The following is a 19620-nucleotide window of genomic DNA, read 5'->3' as shown; positions in this document are numbered from 1 at the left end:
TTGTTAGAAATCATACAACGACTGTTCTTGCTAAATTTCATGATTATATGTCCAATTATTTTGTTTTTAGATCTAGCATTTCTTCCTTGGCTCTTGTACAATGCCTGCAAAGTAGTGGTCTCTCTAATAAGAATCGAATATGTTCGTTATTCGTTTGATAATCAAACGACTGATTTTTGAAATATCCGATTATTCGAAAATATACCCAACACATCGAAAGTTTTCGATTTCACTGCAGCCTCCCCCGCACTGCGCGCTTCACCGCAGTGCTTGACCGCATCGGCTGTGCAGTGAAGCATTCTCAAAACGCGACGGGGCTGTTTAGTGCAGGGCTTTCCCAACAGCGTGCATAAAGCGAGGGACTTAACGAAACCGGAAAAACAATGCTCTTACTTCAGTGTCATCTCAAACGCAGACATCCATCGTACAGGTGTTCATCATATAAAATTACTGTGATGGAAACTGTTTTTGTAGCGAGAGCTACATTGGCCACAGTCTCACCATTTCGTCGTGCCTGTCCATGCCTGTACGAAAAGCGAAGAAAAAGAAAAAAAAGAAGAAGAAAAAGAAGGCAAAAACCTCTGTAGTTAGAGGCACCGACAACAGCGATTTTCTAGGGCAGAAGGTTTCTTCGAACGTTGTGATGGCGGTGTTCTCTGAAGTTCGACATAGAGACAATGTCATATACCACTAGAAGTCTTCTACACTCAAATGAGAATGGCCAACGAATATATTAAGTGATTCCCCTATGGCATTCCCTCTCCTTTTTCACGGCCGCCTGTGCCGACACAACATTGAGGCACAAGTACAGGATATGCACAACGAAATAGGGGCATCCCTATATTGTACTTGAACGATTCGATGGCATCCGTCACCTTGTAATCCTCCTAAGTGCATCCTTCGCAGCGAAATCGCAGCACAATTTCTGTCGACGTCGTAAATATTTTTCAGTTCTAGTCTATTTTCTGCAAATTGTTGAAGTCAGCAGGGCTGTTTCGTGGACTAGTTGATGGGGTTTGCTCATTTTCTATTTCTCTTTATTGGAGCGCTTTCTTCTGTATATATGCTTCCGTGTTCCAAATGAAATCCAGTAGCAAGTTAGTGCTTTGCCCCGTGCTTCTATCACGTCCCTGTCTTTTTTTTTTTTTTTTGCGCTTCAGGCTTCGCCAATCCAGCGAGATCGTCGTCTGAAGAGCCACATCTGCTGGCATGCCACGTCGGGCTCTGTTCACCGCTCAAAGTGGGCCCATACTTTTCATTTTTTTAAGTTTCTCACAAGAAGTTGCAAGTATTTCAGGAACCGAACAGTCAAGCTGTTATGTTTGCTGTTAGCATCTCTCGCGTAGAAACTAACGCCTGCATGAACGCCGGAGCGAAAATACTGCTGCTACGTCTTTTCACGTCTGTCATCATGGATATTGCGTTCTACTGCATCAACCTTCGTCGCGTGTCATGAATGTTCGTGGCAATAAAAGTCAAACTGTTCAGCATTCCTTCAATGTCAGATCGAAGTACCTGCTAACCGCTAGCCCTAACTTCAAACGGAAGGGAAACGCTGCTTGGCCATTTTAGGATCCTTCCTCGGGAGGCTACTCCGCTGCTCGATACAAGTCGTCACCATGTATACGTTTCAAGCTCGAAAGTAGGCCATTTTTTAATGTTACCGGCCTGGGAAGCTGAAGAAATGGCACTTCCGACGTTTCTTTTTTTTTTTTGTTGTTGTTTTTTTTTGTTTTTTGTTTTTTCGGTATATGCTCTCCGAATTCATTTATGCAACGTCCGGATCGCCCGGAAATTCCAATAAAACAATGAATACAGAGGCATTCGAACTTCGACTGTCAGGCGTCCACCGAGAGCAAGAAAGCTACTTTACACGCATACGCTTCTGGCAATGCAACCCGAATAATTTACTTCGTCCGCGTTGCATCTCAGACTGAGACTACATCTACTTCGTCAGACGTCTACAAGGCAACTGGTGCTTCGATGGAATAAAACAATCAGTACACCGACAAAAGTAGTGACGGAGTGAAGACGCTTTCATAAAAGAAAATAGCAACCAGGCGAGTCAATTTCAGGATATATCGCCGTTTTACGTGACAGCACTTACGTGACGTCATCACTTGCTTTACGTGACATGCGACTAAGCGTCTCCGAAAGAAAGGCTGTGAGATCGTTTCGTGACGGTATCTTCTTTGATAATTCGAGAAAGATTTTTTATTTTTGTAAAGATCCAATGTCACCTTTGCGACCTTACTTTCCAATATGAACAGGCTATCCATGACTCAAGAATTTCTAACACCTGTTCAACCCATAAGGCAAAAGCTCATCCAATTTCACCCCAAATGGCAATGCCAAGGCAATTTTGCCCTTCCTTCCCTCCACAAGAACTAATTTACCAACGACAGCTTGTACCCAAATACCAAGATTCCCAGACTATACGCCAAAACTGCACAACTCGCGACAAGCCTCTCCGAGTTATCGTCCGCGCCAAAATGTAGTGCCGTCTCAAAGGCGGCTACAACAACCCGCAAGACCGCCTGCTGCAGGAATTGTTTCTAATAGAAATCCGACACGAAAAAAAAAAAAGAAAGAAACGTAATTGCAAGGCATTTAAAATTTCAAGAACAGAGTTCAAGACAGAAACTGCGGTTCAACCAGGCACAGATCCGCCGCATTAACTTGCCCTGCACAAGGCGAGAGATGACGTGCTATTTGTATGGGAAAACAGGACATTTTACGTCTGCGCGCAAGTAACGCCAAGTAGTTCAAGAGATACAGGGGCAATAACATATCAATACAAAGAAATTCAAGCCAATGAAGAAGCAACGGCATCTTTCATGAGATGCATCCCGTACCTTTCACTCGTACTCGGGAATCGGAGGACAATTTGTGGATGCGCCCTGCGCTCGCGCCTGTTGCAAATGACAGCCAAGGAGGCAGAGCCTCGCGGAGACCAGCAAGACCGAATCCTGGTTTTCCTCTTGGACTCCCGCAGCAGTTTTAAAGATGTTTACGTCATCGAACAGCGCGACTCAATGGACCTCACACAGGACAACGTCCTTCTACCTTCCTTTTAAGAGATTCCACGGAGATTGAAACATTCTTGCCACGGTGCAGGTATGTTATTGAATCTACATCATGTACGCGCGTAATTTTTTTTTTTTTTTTTTTTCAGGGAGCAGTACAAAGTGATTCCAACAGCCAGTGGTGATTGAGTCGGATTCCCAGCAGACCACTGGCCAGGGAACGAAGGTTATTCACCATTCACGCTAACTCTGCCGTCGTGTGCCGTCCTTCGTTGCCGCCGCCTGTGTTCTCATTCATAATCTGTGAGTGAGAATTGGCGTTACTGCATCTTGATAATTTTGTTGTCACGAATAGGTATGGTTGTATAAATGTTTGAACAAATTCCAATTATTTTCAGTGTGTACAAAGGGAGAATGTGCAATGTTTTAAACTTGTGTATTTCATGTGGAAAAACGACCATTTTATTATGTTGTGTGTATCTCTGTATTGAAATGTATTTCTAAATTGTCAAGTTTCTTTGTTCGTTGTACTTGTGTTAAGAAAAATTATGTCAATGCACAGTCGTCAGCAAAAGTGGTATACAACACTCAGTCGGTGGCGGAGCTCTGGAAAACTTCATTCCAAGTTCATTTAGCAACAGCTATTTGAGATTGAGGCAATAGTGATGGTGCCCCATTTTATCCACATGCATGTGTCGCTATCGCTGTCCCTGACGCTGTCGACAGATGGCATTTCAAGGCAGTTTTCACGAGCAGTGTCAGCGGCTGAGTGTTGTATACCACTTTTGCTCACGACTGTACCTGTTATTCATCTTCTGTTTCTCCCCAGCGAAGGGAGAAAATGCTACATCGCACATGTACTGTCTTATCTGTTTCACTTTCGGCTTTGTCCAGTTCCTGTTCCTGTTTCATGCATCGTACTCGTACTTCTGTCTTTGTACTAGATTACTGGGATGTCTGGTCACCTGAACCGAGCGCATATATACGGCGCTCACCCACTAAACACCATCTATCGACATGGACTCTTGACAACTGACTCTCGGCCCCCTTGCTTCACGGCTGCTACTGCTAACAGAATGGGGTTGGTTAAACTGAGCGAGACGCTGATTGAACGGGCTTTTTGGTTAAACCACCATGTTGACATTGCTCAACATAGTTGCCAACAGAACATCCACATTGGGCTGTGGGTTGCATACATTGGAGATACGAAACACCCAGGCTAGCGACCCCCTTCCTACATCGACGTTCTGCCTGTCGGCACGCTGCCAGCACATCATCCACCGCCCGTGAGAGCGAGGCGCATAGGCGCCGCGTGCAGCACCTCGAGCCAGGCGTCGAAGAGGAGGGCGCATCAAGCAAGCCCACCCTAAAGTCCCTGAATAAACTTTTTATTGGGGGAGAAAAGGGGGGGGGGGGGGGGGGGGGGCTTTGGCCTACTCTCACATGTCTCTCCCTAGGCCAGTGTCACGAAATCGGCGCACATTTCTACTGAGTAAGAGCGGCGTGAGAGAAGCGCGAGAGAAGCGCGAGTAAGAGCGGCGTGAAAGAAGCGCGCGCGCGGCATCGCACGAGAGTTCCAGAATGCTGGAAAAACGTCTCTTTCTACGCGCGAGGGGAGACCGTAGCCTTGCACGCATCGGCGTCACCCCAACCTCATCACCTGGCGGCGACGGTGACTCAATTTTGCTAGTCCTTTTGAGAAAGTTCTGCCGCGCCCAACCAACGACGACGCGCGGCTCGGCGGGAGGGAGAGAGGACGGTAAAGAGCGAAAGTTAAGTGTTGTGTTGTGTTGGGTTTGTGCGCGCCGGCTTTGGCGCGTTGTAACAGACAGATACGGCGCAACCTAGATCGCGTCACTTGTGCCAGGCAGCCAGTGAGTGCGAGTGTTGCAGCGATTGTTTCTGTGCTACTGCTACTGCTCTGCTCCCGGGGTCAACCCGCTGTTCGGCAAACCTGCGAGATATGCGAGAGAGCTGCACTGGTCTACAGGACGCCTCATCGTGACTCTTCAGACGTCGGTCGCAACAGTACCCGGTGAACAATTTGGTGTTTGTTTGACTCTCTCGTGTATTTATCAATGTTGTAGAGCCTCTATGTTATTGAAAGCCTCTTTACTTGCATGCTTTACAGTATCTTTCTGTGAACCTGTCTGTGTATTTTAAGTGCTAGTGTAAATTCCTCTGTATCGTCTCTTGCTGTACATAAAACCTATTATGTTTGTCATTTCTGACTCCAGCCCTTGAACCGGCGAAAGCTAGGCACCAAACGGCCACCACCTTCTGTCACTACAGGTTGCTGAATTCCGGTAGAACTTGCCACGGAATTCGAGTGCATCTCCTTTGAGCGCGTGGATCAGCTTTTTCATTGCCATCAATCCCAACATGGCCTGGGATCCAGCAGAACCAAATGTTATATTTCCAAGATTTAATTTTAATTACGTTATGAATTATGTTTCCTAATAAGGTTTCTTACATTTTGGCTTTTATGGCTATGAGCAGGCTCTAAGAGTCAGTGTAGATGATGTTTTTGATTTTCTCTTTCATTATTTGTTCTACAGCAACCGATACTGTGTAACACTCAGCCGTGAAAATTGAGGCGCACTGTGGCAGACATATCGCTTTTTCATTTTGGTCCTGAGCTACTGCGATTCCTACCTGTGGTTCAGTTTTGGAGCCATCTGTATAAAATTCGGTGCAGGCATCGTATTTTTCTTTAGCGAAATACTCTTGTAGTATGTGCTCATGTGGTGTCTGTTTTTTGTGCAAGTGTGCTAGTGAGAAGTCGCATACAGCAAGTAGGTTGTACCATGGCGGCAGGGGGTCATTTCTGGATGCAATATTAGGAAGAGTCCAGTACTGCTAACCCTTTGCATTTATCTTCAAAACGGAATATCAAGGGCTTGATAAAATGTGGTTTATTATAGAATATGGTGTTAGATGGTCATCTAGTGACAATGGAGTAGCAGAGATGTTTCGGCAGGGAACGTATTTTTAAGACACATGTGCTCATCAGTGCAGTTCTGCGATCCATTAGAGATGGTTCATTTGATTCTACATACAGACTGGTTACAGGGGATGTTCTATACGCTCCAGATAAGCGCAGACCGAGTTTATGAACAGGATCGAGTCGTTTTAAGTATGATGGCCTTACTGAGCCATACACTATGCACCCATAGTCTAATTTAGAGCGCACTAGCGAACGATAAATATGCAGAAAGTACTCTCGGTCAGAATCCCAGCATTTTTTTAGAAAATTTTTAAGACAGTAAGTGTTTGGCAGCTTTTTTCTTTAGGCTGTTTATATGTGGCAAAAATGTAAGCTTTTTCATCAAAAATGACGCCTAAAAATTTCTGTTCTTATTTAACAGGGAGTGTTGTTTGGTTCAGGTGCAATTTAGGTTCAATTTGTAAGCCCCGTTTTAGTGAGAACAGAAGGGCTACTGTTTTTTTGCGGGGAGAACTTGAAACCATTGTTTTCTGCTCAAGCGGAGAGCTTGTTTATGGTCATCTGTATTTACCATTCACAGGTTGGTACACGGGAGGAAGTGCATGCAATTTGAAGGTCATCTACATAAACGGAATACATGATAGATTTGTGGATCACTTTCGCTGGGGAATTCATTTTTATTACAAAAAGTTTTGGACTTAAGATGCATCCCTGGGGTGCACCATTTCCTTTGATGAATGTCATAGAGTAAGTTGTGCTTAGACGGACTCTGAATGCACGGTTAGCTAGGAAGGTGCTCAACCAGTTCAGCACCCTGCCGCGAATACATAAGTATGCTAGGTCACGGAGGATACCAAACTTCCACGCGGTATCATAGGCCTTCTCCAAGTCGAAGACCCAGACACAATGTTGATTGTGCATGAACGCCTCCCAGATTGTGTTTTCTAAGCGGATAAGATGATCACTTGTTGAGCACGCTCTTCTAAAACCACTCTGATGTATATCCAGAAGTTGACGGGTTTCAAGAACAAAAGTTAGTCTAATATGTTTAAATGCTTTAAAATGATTTAGCGATATAGCTTGTTATATTAGTCTGTAACTGTCAGGGCTTAATTGTAGGGGGCTTTCCGGGTTTCAAAAACGGTACTATTATGGCTGTTTTACATGCCAAATTGTATTTTAAAATTTCAACAGGGCCTCTATGGCAGCTTCAGGGAGGTGCGCAAGCATAGCATATTGTACGTTGTCTGAGCCTGGAGCTCTTTGTTGTATCCTTATTTCTTGTTTCAGTTTCGTTTCTTTCAGTGTACATATCGCCATCGTCATTCAATATGATTCCCTATATAAGTGGCTTCACTGTGACAAATAGAGAAGGGTTTTTTGCATACTGCGCTTGCGTGGTCCCGTGTCATGCGTCTGGTCTGAATCAGACACCACATATTGGCGACGAGGATCAGTATCGGAGCCATGTCACTCGGGTGTTTCCCAGCACCGCCCCCTTTCTTGCCTGCACCCGGTGACCCGGCTGTGCCTTGGCAGCAGTGGAAACGCGTATTCCTGAATTTCCTGGAGGCCATTGGCGGCGATGAACTGAAGCCGAAGATGAACTGAAGGCATACTGCGAAAAAAAAAAAAAGGCAAAAAGGCAAAAATAGCTTTTTGATGAGCGACGGTCGTTGCTGGAACGCGTCTAAACTAGTTCGGGTTCCCTGCAATCAATCGCAGACAACAGAACAATGGGCATGGGAATTGCCTCATCACTGCTCGGGTACCGCTGGGCCTGAAAGCCGCGCAGACGCTGAACAGGGTGAATTGTTGCGATTGCCGGAAACAAGGGCTGAAGTTAATGAAGAAGTGGTTGCTCCTTTAGAGGATTCAGTGGAGCAACCTTTGCGTCGCAGCACTAGGGTACGCCGACCTGTAGAAAGATTTGGGTTTTCTTTACCTGAGAGTAAGTGTTAAGTTCGTGTTATTTTGGTTGTTGCAAATTACTATGTTGTATTTTTCAAGCGGGAGGCGATGTTCTATTCTTATTTCTTGTTCCAGTTTCGTTTCTTTCAGTGTACATATCGTCATCGTCATTCAATATGATTCCCTATATAAGTGGCTTCACTGTGACGAATAGAGGAGAGAGAGGAGAGAAAATGAAGTATAATCTCCGGTGAACTTTCGAACCTGTTCCCACATTTTCTTTGCAGGGATTGAGCTGTTAATGGATGATACATAATTATGCCACGAGGTTTTCTGGGCACTTCGCCGGACGTACCGTGCTCTGGCTCTTGCCATTTTAAAGGTAATCAGGTTGTCTGTAGTTGGGTATCGCCGGAGGATGCCCCACGCTTTGTTGTTTCTTTTCTACTTTTCACTCCTCCGTCCACCATACCTAGTGCTTTTTCCTTGCGTGTCGGAATGTTTATGGAATAGCTACTAAAGCGGCTGATATAATGCACGTAGAAAACCTTTCGTTTATTTCGCCTACTGTTAATTCTTCAGAGTATACTTTTTCTAGTGCAGCGTTTGTTATAAAAACCGACCAATCAGCGAGATGATGCTTCCAACGCTGTGGCCTTGTTGAGATTATTGGTATACAGGATGATAATTTTAGAATGGTGGGTAAATGGTCACTACCCCTAGGGTCATCTAAAACATCCCAGCTAAAATCATTGAAAATGGAAGGTGATCAAAAGGCTAGATAAAGACAGGTCATTTTGCCCGAGCGGGGGACAGGATAATATTTGAGACCTTGGCAATGTTTTTTTCTCTCTCTGCTGTCCACAATAACAACGTAAAACTATATTCGCACCGACGGGCTGCGTGCACTTTCTCCCAGTCCATTGTCCAGACAGCAAGCTATCAGGTTAAAACCGAGCAATACATCAACACCGTATCTCTCTTTGAAAAATCGTGCATTATTCGTATTGTCCATATTAACCGGGATGATAACAATGAAACATAATTATTTCAAATAGCTGATGACCAATTACAGTAGATACCTAAGGTCGCGCTCAAGCTGGAACCGGTGGCACATTAATTGTCCAGAGCGCCACTTGCGCACTCATGACATTTTTGTTACATAGCTGACAAGTTATGAATGCAATTTAGAAGACTGTGCAGATGACAGCCCTAAATTCAGGAACGTTGACATTGTTTGATCTGCTTTATTTGTCAACATGCAGAGTTTTTTAGGTAGTAAATGCGCTAGAGGGAAGTTACTGGCACTGCGATCGGCAGCGACATGAGGTGTAAGCAAAAACGCAGCGTGAATACACAGCGCCAAGCGACGCTGCCTTCGAAACGATTCTTCGCGTGTGCGTAGAAATAGTTTGGCTTAGGCCTGGAGGCTAGTTAAACATTTTTGCAGCCGATTACTGCTGGAATCACCCGGCTAAAAACTGCATTGGCTTCCTTCGCCGTGACCTCAATAGCACGCGGCTGCGGTGGGTGGCTGTAGTGAATGATTACGTTAAATGAAAACGAGAAAGCACGATGTATAAGGAAAAATAACAGTCAACACTGTTCAACTCCCAGGCCTATATGCTAGCGCATTAAATGAGGACGATTTGAATGTCTGGAAGTGTTTTCATATGGCTACTCTTTTTATGGGATCGGCAACTATAAGGAACTAGGTATTTCTAGCTCACTGTACCTGCAACTTAACTGACAGAGTTTCATCGAATAAGAAGAACTCATTGTTTTAGTTATTTGTAACTTTCGCCTAAAGTGCGCTGCCAAAGTGTTCTATCCTGCTCAATAAAAGACGCTTCGCGTCTGTTTCATCCTACGGTCACGTTAAGGTCATTCACATGAAGGCTTTTCAGAATGCTCTCATTTTGTTCTCTTTGCTCTCTAGAAGAGGTACATGAGCGCAAACACAATGTTCTCCACAATCGTTTCCAACGAAATTTATGCGATCTGCTGACATTTTTTTAATATAATTGGAACATTTTATTCAAATGCACGTCATCTTATTCTGCTTGTTTTGCACCATTCATAGCCGAATCCATTTTGGGGCACTATACTCTATATGCCATATATACCATGCATGAATATCCTGCTCGATGTGAGCTAGGTTGCACGTGGATATTTAATTCATTCGTCAGGTCCTAATGACATAAAAGAAAATTAAATATTCGGAGAAATAATGCTGCGTGACTTTGCCGGAATCCTAACGATGTTTACTCGCTTTCCAGGACCGGTGATGACGAGTCACTCGTAGAAGCTCACGAAAGTGAGAACAGAAATGCTACCTCACAAGTTAAGGCCATTTCGGCAATATCGCACTGGAGTGAGCGCTCAAGGTAACTACAGTTACCTTCGCAACAGGTTTTCTGTCCTTTCCTGTACGAACATATGCACGGGGCAGTACTGCGGGTGAATGGAATGTCACAGCGAGGCTTTTGCTGCCTTCGATGAAGACCATAGGCATACGGAATATCGCTTCAAAACTTATGCACTTGATAGCATATACAACAAAACATGCACGAGCTGCCGGCTTTTGTTGTTGCACTCTTCTTCGTGCGGCCGAAAAGCAAGCACGAAAATTAGTTGCAAACGAACTGAACTAGTTTCAATGCAGAAGTGCAACGCACGTTAGCTGTGAAGACAATCCGTCGCCAAAGGGTCTACTTGTAACGCTTGACGCCGCTGCCCTTCGCTCTCATATTTATCTGACTGCAAGAAACATGTAAAAACAGGTGCCTTTTTTTTTTTTTTTTTTTTTTGTGCCTCGTGGGCGTCCACAGTTTGCAGGAATGTCGGGAATTAGGCTTGAAAACAGCAAGCGCCTAGCATCCACTGCAGACGACGCGGGCTTTTGCCCACACCCCGAAAATCACTATACTGTCGCCAACACCACCGCATCTCCACTGACGTCACGGGCTGACGCTTGTCTATAGGATCTAAGTGCACGCAGCTTATGCTTTGCCAAGGATGCACTGCGTCCAGAGGCGCTGCATGCGAGCCCTCATCACTGACGGGAAGCTCGCCATGTTCTCGGATGGGGCCTTCGAGGCCCGAGGGCCTTTTCTTTCTCATTTTCCTCCCTTCATCTCTCTTGGGATCAGTGTATAAAAATGTCACTCGTGTATCTCTTTTCTCCTCATCGTTATCGTATAGCATCAATGTGATCTTGCGCTTTCACTGCCTGTCTTCCGTCATACCCTAATAGATCTTTCCTGGGGTATAACTGACGATGGAAAAAAGCGCAGCTAAAATCTCTATATACTGGAGCTCAGTACAATTGCAAAGGTAGAAATGAAAACGCACATACATGTGAAATAACAACGGAACAAAAAATGATAGCGAAGAAGCGGAGTTGACAAATAACAACAACGTATTGAAGAGTAAAGCAGCCTCGCGCACCACAAAAGAGCTTAACTGACTTCCATCTTTCTTGGCCAAGAACCACCCTTGATAGTGTGCCAGACTGACTAATCATTACGCAGAATACAGATAATCACAGATGACTGCATTGATGAGGACTCTACAATGTAGAATTAAATAGACAAAGGGAATCTATCATTCGAAATAACTGAATAACTGAGTTACTTTAATGGCATTTCTGGATTGCGTTTTAAGGAATTGCGAACGCCTAGATAAGTTGACCAAACAAGCAGAAAATTGGCTGAAACGCGAAACGCATAATAGCTGAAAGGGGCCCCTTGTTTGTGTGTTTAGTTGGGAGTTTAATGGCGCAAGGGCAACTAGGACCAAATAGCCACAAAACGATGTTTAACTCGTGTGTGATGTGCTGGATGTGATGGAAGATTGATTCGCTGTGTGTCAATACCGACAATAAAACTCCAAATAAACTTCAAATGGAAGCTAATAGATGGAGCTTGGCACGAACAAGAGGGCGAGGAGTTTCCTCCCATACCGTGCTTGGTTACGACGCGCTCTTGTCAGTGCCAGGTTACCCTTCCAACTAGTTACCCAGAATGAAAGTATTAAAATTTCATATACTAATTCAAATTTCGGTTGCATGTAAATAACGCACGCCGTCATCAAATGGTGTCACACCTAACAGAACCTGATGATGAAATAATATGCGATAGTCATAAAATTTTCTGAAATGACTGCGACCATGGCTTTTATAAAATAGGCATGTTTAATGAATATGGGCCCCTGATAATGGGACGCTATGGTTGTAGTAGTCCGATCGCTATGTCCCTGAAAGCAAGTAGGTGTGTGTGAGATGCGTGTACCCTCGTAATCGTGACTGCATATGGTTTCACAAAATTGTGTTTGTGATGGAAATACTAGCATTTTCTTGTTCGCGGTTCCGTTCCAGCCTTCATATGGAAGTCACGTTCCTTTATTTTTTTATAGCCTTGATGGGGGAAAGGGGCCTCTATAATCTGAAATTATAGGGACGAGTGGTTTAAAGGGAGGAAAGACTTCACGCATAATCGAAATGCTAAACTACAGCAATGTTTAGTGTCAGAAATATGGATCACTTATGAAAGCAGAGTATGCACATGGTATGCAACACGGTGCATATGCATGAACTTGCTGTAGTGTAAACAAACTAGGCGCATGTAGCTGTCTGTATACGTAAGCGCACGAGCTACACACAAGTCGGCAGGATCTCTCCGCAAGTGCCGATAATGTCGTGTAAAGCAAAACATTAAATATCTGCTTGAAAGAGTAACAACTTTTTTCCCTTGCTGATTGTTCAGGTAGCTGTTTTATTGTAAGGAAGACCATGCAGGAACTCATAGTGAAGTGTAGTTGTGTGAACGAAATGTACCTTGAAGGTTCTGAATAAGTTGAAAGCTCTCCAAGAAAGTTTCCGTTGTATGCTGGAATAATAACCAGCTGTCGAGCAAGATTCTTTGTCACGAGCCAAAATTAAAAAAAAAAATGGCTGCGCACGAACTTTAGAAACTATAGCGAATTGAAAGAAATTTATTTCACTAGAAATAAATATTGCGTGTAAGCCAGGTAAAAAGCTATAAAAGCAGCATGCGATGCCCTTGCCTCCTTGCTCATAAAGAAGCATAACGTCGGAGAGCAAATAAAGAAATAAGACGGAATGGCGAAAAATAATACAAAATACAATATCTCTCAAGCATGGTACGTAATTCCATTGATGAAACTGTGGATATGTAATTGTGTCTGGAAATGTCTCATTTCAAACCGTCGGTGATGAGTATTTAAACATCTGCTATGCCCAGTTTGTTTGGCATGTGAAGACTTTTCAGTGTTCCGATTATTTGACGTGATTAATACCATCCATCGCTAAATGGTGGCAAAACGTTTAGTAATGAAGAGATGGGGACAAGCGTGGCAGGAAGCACACATTTATAGTTGAATGAAGGCTGAGCTGTCCAAAGGTTTCGTTTGGTCACGCTGTACACTTGCAGCACTGTCGGAAGCAAATGCGGCGTTTGCCACGTGTCAACTTCGACAAAGCTACATCCTCGACCCCACTACAGCCATACTTGGTGAGAGTTAGCCGACAGGGGGACAGCAGCCGTGTGAAGTCTTCTCGTCTCGATAAGTCTATCGAAAACGCAGAAAACTTGACGCTGCGATGCAGCGCAGTCGACACTTCCGACAGTTGCAGTGTGGCTGGCAAAATATATGCAGCGTCTACGAAAGAAATTTTGCACGACCTTTAACTAACATCATTCCAGATGTCATCGCCAGCCGAATGCACTACTGCAAGTGCAAGCACACCTGCAAAGAGAGAGAGAAAAAAAAAAGGATATAGGCAACCTGCTGTAGACACACAAGCGTACCGCATTCTTGCATACTCACCGTAGCGGCAAAGTAAGCACGCCGGACTCCCGAAAAGCTCGGGAAATAAGCCTGGCGCAGCGAAGTTGGAAACGAAATGTGTCTACCCACCTTGGCTGCGGCGGAAGCACGCTGTGCCGCAGACCGCAGGCAGCGTCCGTTCTTCAGAGTTGCTGGACGGGGTGGCGAGAATTTCCGAGCGCCGTGTGCGGCCGCAAACCATATGTCGGTCAAAGTCACGTGTGCGCCCGGAAGTCCGGTGACTCGACATAGTGGCTTGGTAGCAACGGCGTTCGGAACGAGTTTTTTTGCTCAGTGACGCAAGCGGCAGCGGGCTCGCATAACCCCCCTTGAGGCAGCGAGCAAAGCTGGGTATAGGCCCTGTAGTGTTTTGCGCCAATCGTACATGACACGACACAACCCCAGGCGACGTTCAAGTTCAACCTCCAAAGATGCCCCGAGTCGCGCTGCCTAAAACCCGAAGCCCGGGAGCTTGTAAAGCCGGAGGAAGACAAAAAGGAAGAGCTGAGTGCGTGCCGCGAGTGGAGTCTTTGTGAATGCGGATGCCAGAGAATAAACCGCTCAGTTTTAGCAGAGTGTCGTCGTTATGGATTAACTCTGAGGACGACAACAACCAAGATGAGATACCCAAAGTGGACCAATAACGACGCAGCATAGCGACGGCACCACACTTCAAGACAGACGACTGGGCGTTGTGACACACCCGAGATAGAACAAAGAAACCCCTGCTTCTCAAGTCAGACCAATATAAGCATGGAGGTGCATTACTGCTTTTTATCCGCACGCAGACTGTGTCACTGACCCAGCGTTGGAAGCGATGCTATTCGAAATTCGATCACCCCACTGCTGTTAAGATGACAGCAGAAGGACAACGATGCTGCTGCTTCTTGCCGGAAAGATTTTCTACGTCTTTCTGCCACCGTTCAAAGACTAAACGACCATTTTTCACCAGGGAAGAGCATAGTCTTCGAGCCTCTCGTGTACCACTAAGCGAAGCAGAAGGAAAACGAAACAATCGATCAGTTTCACGTACGTGTAGGACAGCTGGCAGCCAGGTGCTGTTTCGTTGAGCAGGATGTAAAAAGTCCATCGGAAATTAGAGGAGGCACTGGATGATCGAGGCTAAGGAGAATCACTCTTCGAGAGTCGGAGACCCGCACTGAACCGCTTTGCTTAGCGAGGGACGCAGCCTAGAGAACGCCAAAAAAAAAGCTACCGGTACAGAAAAACATACGACAGTAGCGGTTAGGAAGGTAGTCCCAAATAAGAAGCAGCTGGCACAACCGCCAGCAGAAAAAGAAAATGCACAGAAGAAACCCTGATCGTGATGTAGAGGACAGCGCTCACATGCTGGAGTAAAAATAAATGTCCAGCATGGGGATCCGCCTATCAACACAGGAAGAAAAATGATTGTGCTCAATTGAGTATATCGCAGAGGTTATAGAGCGAAGACTCCAATGGACTAGACAACACACCTGAAAACGAGATCCAGTGCATAAAGGGCAAGGAGTGCAAGTTCCCTACAACAGTACTACATAGGACTCGATGTACTCAAGGTGGAATTCTGCTTAGACTCGGGAGCCGGAATTGGTGTGACTGGCGGGAAGGCTTGGAGGAACCTCCTGGAGTATGAGGAGAAACGAGCATACATCTCGCGTCATACGGAGTGAGTGCAGTCTTTACGGTGTTAGGAGTCTTCAGGGGCAAATATGAAATCCAGAGAGAAGTACAGTTGAAATGAAGCTTTACGTCATCCAAAGGGAGCAAACAGTGAGCTGCGAAACTTCATAGTACCCGTTTCATACAAGCTCTAAACGGAGTTGTCAACAACTCTCGTGTGAACTCTGAGAAAGAATTCCCAAACCTCTTCAAGGTATCGGAAAAACTGAAAACTTGCATTAAGCACGAAATCAAGGCAGGCTTGAGACCAGTAGCCCGCCCACACAGGAGCATCCATTTCAAATTACGAAATTGAGTGAAGGAAGGTCTAAAGGCTAGAACAACTCGACATAAGGCAGCAACAGGACCGACCACGTGGGTTTCTCCAATAGCGGTAGTCTCAAAAAGTGATCCAGGTGCAGGTAAGATGTGCATGGACATACTGGAGCCAAACGTTGCCATAAAACGAGAAAGACGCGTCACGCCGACGGCGGAAGACATCAGTACCCTCTATGATGCAAAGTGCCTCTCGAAGTCACGGCCGAATGAGGGCAACCACCAACTAGAGGTTCGCGAGACGCCGTGACAGATTACTGCGTTCGGAACTCACTGCAAACTGGGAAGATGCAACAGTTCCCTTTGAAGTAAACGCAGCATCTGAAATTTTCGAAGACTCCAACAGACTCCATTTGACGAAGAGGAGATCAACAATATAAGCGATGATGTTTTAGTGTCCGGACGTTCTATCTAAGAGTACTTGTGCTAATATCATAGAAAGAAGCCGGACTGACCTTGAATAAGTGGGAGATCGCGACTAGAGTAAAGTGCTTCGAACACACATTCTTCGAGCGAGGCATCAACACCAGGCCTTGGCTAGGTGGAGGCAGTCAAGCGCATCATTGGTTCAAAGAATCGCTCGGAAATTCGAAGCTTGGGGATGGTGAACTACTGTGGCCGATTCATCCCACAGTCGGATCAGATCGTAGAACTACTTCTGGATCTCACTAAAAAAAAAAAAAAGAATACATATTTCATTGGACCAGCAATTAAGATGGGGCTTTGAATTGGCTGCCAGCCATTCTCTCCGCTACTGCGACAAAGAAACCTGCCTCATCACAGATGCAGAGCTAGAGGAATAGGCGCAGTGCAGATTCAAAAGAGTAAAAAAAAATGCAGTATACTGTTACATTATAGTAGAGCGTTGACTCCTACAGAAAGGTGCTATCCTCAGATTTATAAGTAAATGTTGGCTATGGTATTGGCGCCAGAGGATTTTTTTTTTTTTTTCTTTTTTACTGTACCCGCCTGGAGGAGCTTTTACATTTGAGACGGACCGTAAAACTCTCTTTACCCTCAAAATCCCCAGTGAAAAACTATCAGCCAGACTACTTACAAAGTGGAGCTCAAATTAGGAAAAGACAGCCTGGCAGCCTATTTGTCAAGACATTTAAAAAATAACAGCACCCCCCCCCCCCCCCCCCCAAAAAAAAAAAAAAAAAAAAAAAAAAACAGGCTGTAAATCCATTCAAGAGTATGCACTGTTTTCAACATGTCAATTGTACCCAAAGTCATGACAATTAAGTGGAAAAGGCCTACGAGGATGGTGAGCTGATGCAGCAGCTAAAAAGTGCCGCCCAGGAGGAAGACAAGAAGACAGCAGACAAAAAAACACCTACCCTGAAGCCTTTCCCCATATTCGTCAAAAGCTGACGGTAACCGACGATGCCACTTTTAGAGGAACTCAATTAGTCCTCCCATTTAGACAGGGCACTTGAGAGTTCCACAGTCCTCGCAGCATGGAACGTCGACTGTCAAAATTTTGGCAAGTTTTATGAACAATTCAGGGACCGGCACTCCTGGATGCTGTGCAGTCTCCAACGGTAGGCCAATTATTCGACCTATTACCGAGTTAGAAATTTCCGGAGCAACCACACTGCTGCAAAGTGGGGAGACCAAAGGACGGCGATGAAAGCCATGAAGGGCCATGAACGCGGAGGCGTCAGCTGCCAGGCCAAAGCCAAACCGACTGGGAAATTGCTCTCAAGTCCTAACGGGAGCGAAAACACTTCAAAGCAGGATCAAACGATGATTTGAAAATCAAAACGACGATTGTGGTGACTGTGACGACTGCGCCGCCGCAAATGACAGGGAGCAAGGATCCTGCCCGAGGAAAAGAACGAAGGCCTAGGCATGTCGAGACGCATGGATACCATCATGCAGGAGGCACGAGTATAAGAGTAAAAAATAAAAATGTCCAAAAGGACAGAATGGATAAGCTGACAGCCGCCGAAGCCAGAGGGGTGATAGCTCGGAAAAGGTCGCACCATGGATCTGGACCCAGAAGACAGCAGGAAGGCCGAGGAAAAGAAAAAGAATCCTCCTCTACCGAAGAGCGACATCAAATTCATCATGAAGTCCGAGCAGGATTTGAAGCTAAGCCAATACTCAATTGTGATAATGGATAAATCAATCCAAGAATCAGGAGAATAAATGGAGACTGATCCTCATCAGAGACAGTGACGGTCTTGAAGCAAAAACGAGAATTGACAGAGGAGGCAGTTGCAAAATCAACACACATACGGTGCACCTGAGGACGTCATTCGGGGAGTCGTGCAAGGAGAGAATAAGCTCGTTCAGCTCAACTTTAACCGAATTTCGTACTTTTGGATTAATGCCAAAGTCACTACAGGTCCCATTTTGCTAGCTGGCTCACCTACACCTTCCTGCCTACAGTGCGAGCTAGGCCTAAAGCTAATGCGCGCCAAGTATGCTTGCTCACCGCGCTTCCGTCACGGAGAAAAAACCCGATGACGATGATCCAGGAAGCCTCTGCGTGCTGTTAGTTGACTTTTATGCAATGCTCGCATAAATTGAGCTAAATTTACACCAATAGCCGAAAAGAGGTTTCCAGGAACACAAGTCGCCCTCGCCGCAAAGCTCACCTTCGATGCCGATGAGCCTGGCTAGCGATATTCCTCGGTAGTCGCAGGTCCGTCCGTCAGTCATAGATGGAAAGGCATTTAGGCGACTCGGGAGCACGGCCACAAAGTTAGGTTCACCACCACGTTAGGCATTACACTACAAAGTTCGGCACACCACCACCACAAAGGTACAGAAGCAGTCACCGGTCGGAAACTTCCATGTGTATAGCCGCTGCCCAGTCAATTCAAACGGCAGTGCGAAGTCCTCTCATAGCGGCTGAATCGAGGCCGACTGAGGCGTATTGTTGGTTTCAGGGCAGCGGTATCCAACAGGGAAGAAAAATACTTCAGCTTTGAACACAAGTCTAACCAACTGCTGCGAAAACAGTGCAGCGTCGTTTCCTGGTCTCTCCGGCAATTTGAAAACTTCTGCAGGGGCTGCCACTGCATACGTACGCCAAGGAAATAATTATTCCTGAGCATAAGTTGCCCTCTAGTCTTCAAGTGCGCAGTAGCCTACTCCTGACGCCCTGCAGCTAGTATGGCGATAATCAGTTCCCCTGGCTCTACGTCCAGCGCCGCAACGATCAGCGGGGCTTCTGAAGGGAATGCTGTCTTTTCATCCGCTAAGCCCGACCACTTGCGCATGCGTGTTGCTGTCGCAGACAGATTCAGACAGATCTTTTTCTTTCTTTTTAAAGGCGCCTGTCTTTTCTGCGTTATCAGCGGCCGACATTGGCGCTGGCCGCGACAGTGACAGTGCACACCGCCACGCCGCTGCTCTTGTGAAGAGGCGGCCGCAGTCGCGTTTCTAAGGGCCAGACTGTGCTTTGTCTGTTTCTTGCGTGGCACGACTAAGCAATATCAAGATCTTGCTTTTGATAAGCGCTCCGCTTCGTCGTGTCCGTTTCATGCAGGTGCGCGCGTTTATCTTTCTTGCCTCCAGTAGTCGCATGCAAGCTAAAAAGGGCTAGGGCATAAGATGTTCGAGCAGTCTCCGAGCCCTCGACGTTTTGCGCATTAAAATTTTCGGTTTCGTGGCGCCAGGATGCACCTTCTAGTGAGTTTTAATCGCAAGCATTAATTGTAACATAATTTAATATGATCTTGAATGTTGTGTAGCATGCCGCTCAGCATCAGCACCAAGTGATGTCAAGGTGCGAGGAACCCAAACCAGGAAGGCATATATATTGCCACGAACCTTCTCATCTTTATTTGTTGCTGCTGGCAGCCGCCTGCGTGCGGCCTTATAACTGTTCATGCAGCACATAAAGCTCTTGGGATTGTTTGCTTATTTAGGCTTGGT

At 45.6% G+C, this 19620-nt stretch overlaps 1 protein-coding gene across 4 annotated transcripts in view; it reads right to left on the bottom strand.

Annotated features, from left to right (window-relative positions):
- Positions 1–18937, bottom strand: part of LOC146208411 (uncharacterized) — a 76088-nt gene extending 57151 nt beyond the window's left edge. For 2 of the 4 annotated variants that reach the window (XM_084593483.1, XM_084593492.1), the window contains exons 1-2: positions 18336–18937; positions 7362–7591 (exon numbers count right to left, since the gene is read on the bottom strand). In XM_084593483.1, coding sequence (XP_084449609.1) covers positions 7362–7591; positions 18336–18399 — 294 coding nt within the window. In that variant the 5' untranslated portion in view covers positions 18400–18937. The remainder of the gene's footprint in view (positions 1–7361; positions 7592–18335) is intronic. The other 2 variants (XM_084593501.1, XM_084593519.1) reach the window with 2 other exon arrangements.
- Between the last annotated feature and the right edge of the window lie 683 nt (positions 18938–19620).

Source organism: Amblyomma maculatum, chromosome 1, assembly GCF_055883805.1.
Source record: "Amblyomma maculatum isolate TAMU_Amacu chromosome 1, ASM5588380v1, whole genome shotgun sequence".
NCBI classification, from domain to species: Eukaryota; Metazoa; Arthropoda; class Arachnida; order Ixodida; family Ixodidae; genus Amblyomma; species Amblyomma maculatum.
This window is presented reverse-complemented; position numbering and strand designations above follow the sequence as displayed.